This window comes from Austrofundulus limnaeus, unplaced genomic scaffold (genome assembly GCF_001266775.1).
Source record: "Austrofundulus limnaeus strain Quisiro unplaced genomic scaffold, Austrofundulus_limnaeus-1.0 Scaffold1008, whole genome shotgun sequence".
Lineage (NCBI taxonomy): Eukaryota > Metazoa > Chordata > Actinopteri > Cyprinodontiformes > Rivulidae > Austrofundulus > Austrofundulus limnaeus.
Window position 1 is genome coordinate 107,129 of NW_013953410.1, and position 1,473 is coordinate 108,601.

A 1,473-nucleotide genomic window follows, 5' to 3' on the forward strand; every position below is an offset into this window, starting at 1 on the left:
CTCTTGGAAGAGAGACGAAACGTTTCATTAAAGAAGAACCCGTCCAGAGGACCTATACAATTTTTTTCCTTTGATCTGATCTTTTGTTTTAAGTTTTCCATCAGCAAAATATTTTATTTGTAAAGACCATTCTAAAGTCACTTCTCATATAAATACAAGAACATCTTAAACAGCCACAACCGTGAGTTCTAGTGTGTGGGTGCTTTGCATATGTTTATGCTATCGCTATGCCGTATCTAGTTTTTATTATTTTTTTAATAATTTGAGAACCATCTTTGAGCAAAAGGAACCATAAGCTTGGTGTTTATTTTTCTAAACTTCTGTGATTCTTTACAGATTGCACTGTTGGGTTCCTGGGGTCCAGGCCCTAAAACAAGGGATGGATGTGTGAGTGTGGCCGAAGCTCACGTGTTCTGTGGATTTAGGGCGGTGACGCTGCCCTGACCGGCGCCATGCAGCAGAAAGGTGCCATCCAGATTATCGAATGGGAGGACCTGGACAAGAGGAAGTTCTACTCACTGGGTGTGTTCATGACCTTGACTACCCGGGCCACGGTCTACCCCTTCAGCCTGATTCGTACCCGCCTGCAGGTGCAGAAAGGAAAAGCCCTGTACTCTGGCACCTTTGATGCTTTCTGCAAAATTCTGGGAGCAGAGGGCATGAGGGGCCTGTACCGTGGCTTCATGATCAACACGTTCACTCTGGTGGCTGGTCAGGCGTACATCACCACCTACGAACTGGTGCGCAGGTATGTGTCCTTTCACACGCCCAGCAACACGGTCAAGTCAGTAGTGGCAGGAGGAGCAGCGTCCCTGGTGGCTCAGACCATCACCGTGCCCATAGATGTGGTGTCCCAGCACCTGATGATGCAAGGCCAAGGGGAACACTTGTCCCGCTTCAAAGTCAAACCCAAAATGATGCTCGCTACAACCAAACGCAGGCCTACCTTTGGGCAGACGCGAGACATCACCGTGCAGATATTCACAGCCGACGGCTTCAGGGGATTTTACCGGGGCTACCTGGCATCGCTGCTCACATACATCCCCAACAGTGCTCTCTGGTGGCCTTTTTATCATCTTTATGCAGGTACATCAACACCCTTTTCCTGTCTTTAGCATGGCATCTCCTGACATTCAAGGTTGACAACTATGTCAGACTACTGAGGTCTGAATGGCAGATGTGCACTTTTATTGGCATATTTTGGCTTTACACTGTGTTACTATTCTTTACCTTCTCAGAACAGCTGTCTTTATTAGCACCAAGTCAGTGTCCCCACCTGATCCTGCAGGCTGTGGCAGGACCAATGGCAGCAGCAACCGCCTCCACCATCACAAACCCTATGGATGTTGTTCGTGCAAGAGTACAAGTAAGCACGCAAGGCTTTTAGGTTGCTTCATTTAGGCTGTTTTAAAAACTATTCACCTTCTGTGGCAGATGTATGTTTTCTCCACACACACACACACACAGTGCTGG

At 47.7% G+C, this 1,473-nt stretch overlaps 1 protein-coding gene across 2 annotated transcripts in view; it reads left to right on the top strand.

Moving 5' to 3' along the window:
- LOC106533729 (solute carrier family 25 member 44) overlaps positions 1 to 1,473 on the top strand; it is a 7,339-nt gene that overhangs the window by 3,349 nt on the left and 2,517 nt on the right. The window contains exons 2-3 of one of the 2 annotated variants that reach the window (XM_014030155.1): positions 337 to 1,086; positions 1,244 to 1,366. In XM_014030155.1, coding sequence (XP_013885609.1) covers positions 453 to 1,086; positions 1,244 to 1,366 — 757 coding nt within the window. In that variant the 5' untranslated portion in view covers positions 337 to 452. Of the gene's footprint in view, positions 1 to 336; positions 1,087 to 1,238; positions 1,367 to 1,473 lie in introns of both variants that reach the window. The other variant, XM_014030154.1, reaches the window with a different exon arrangement.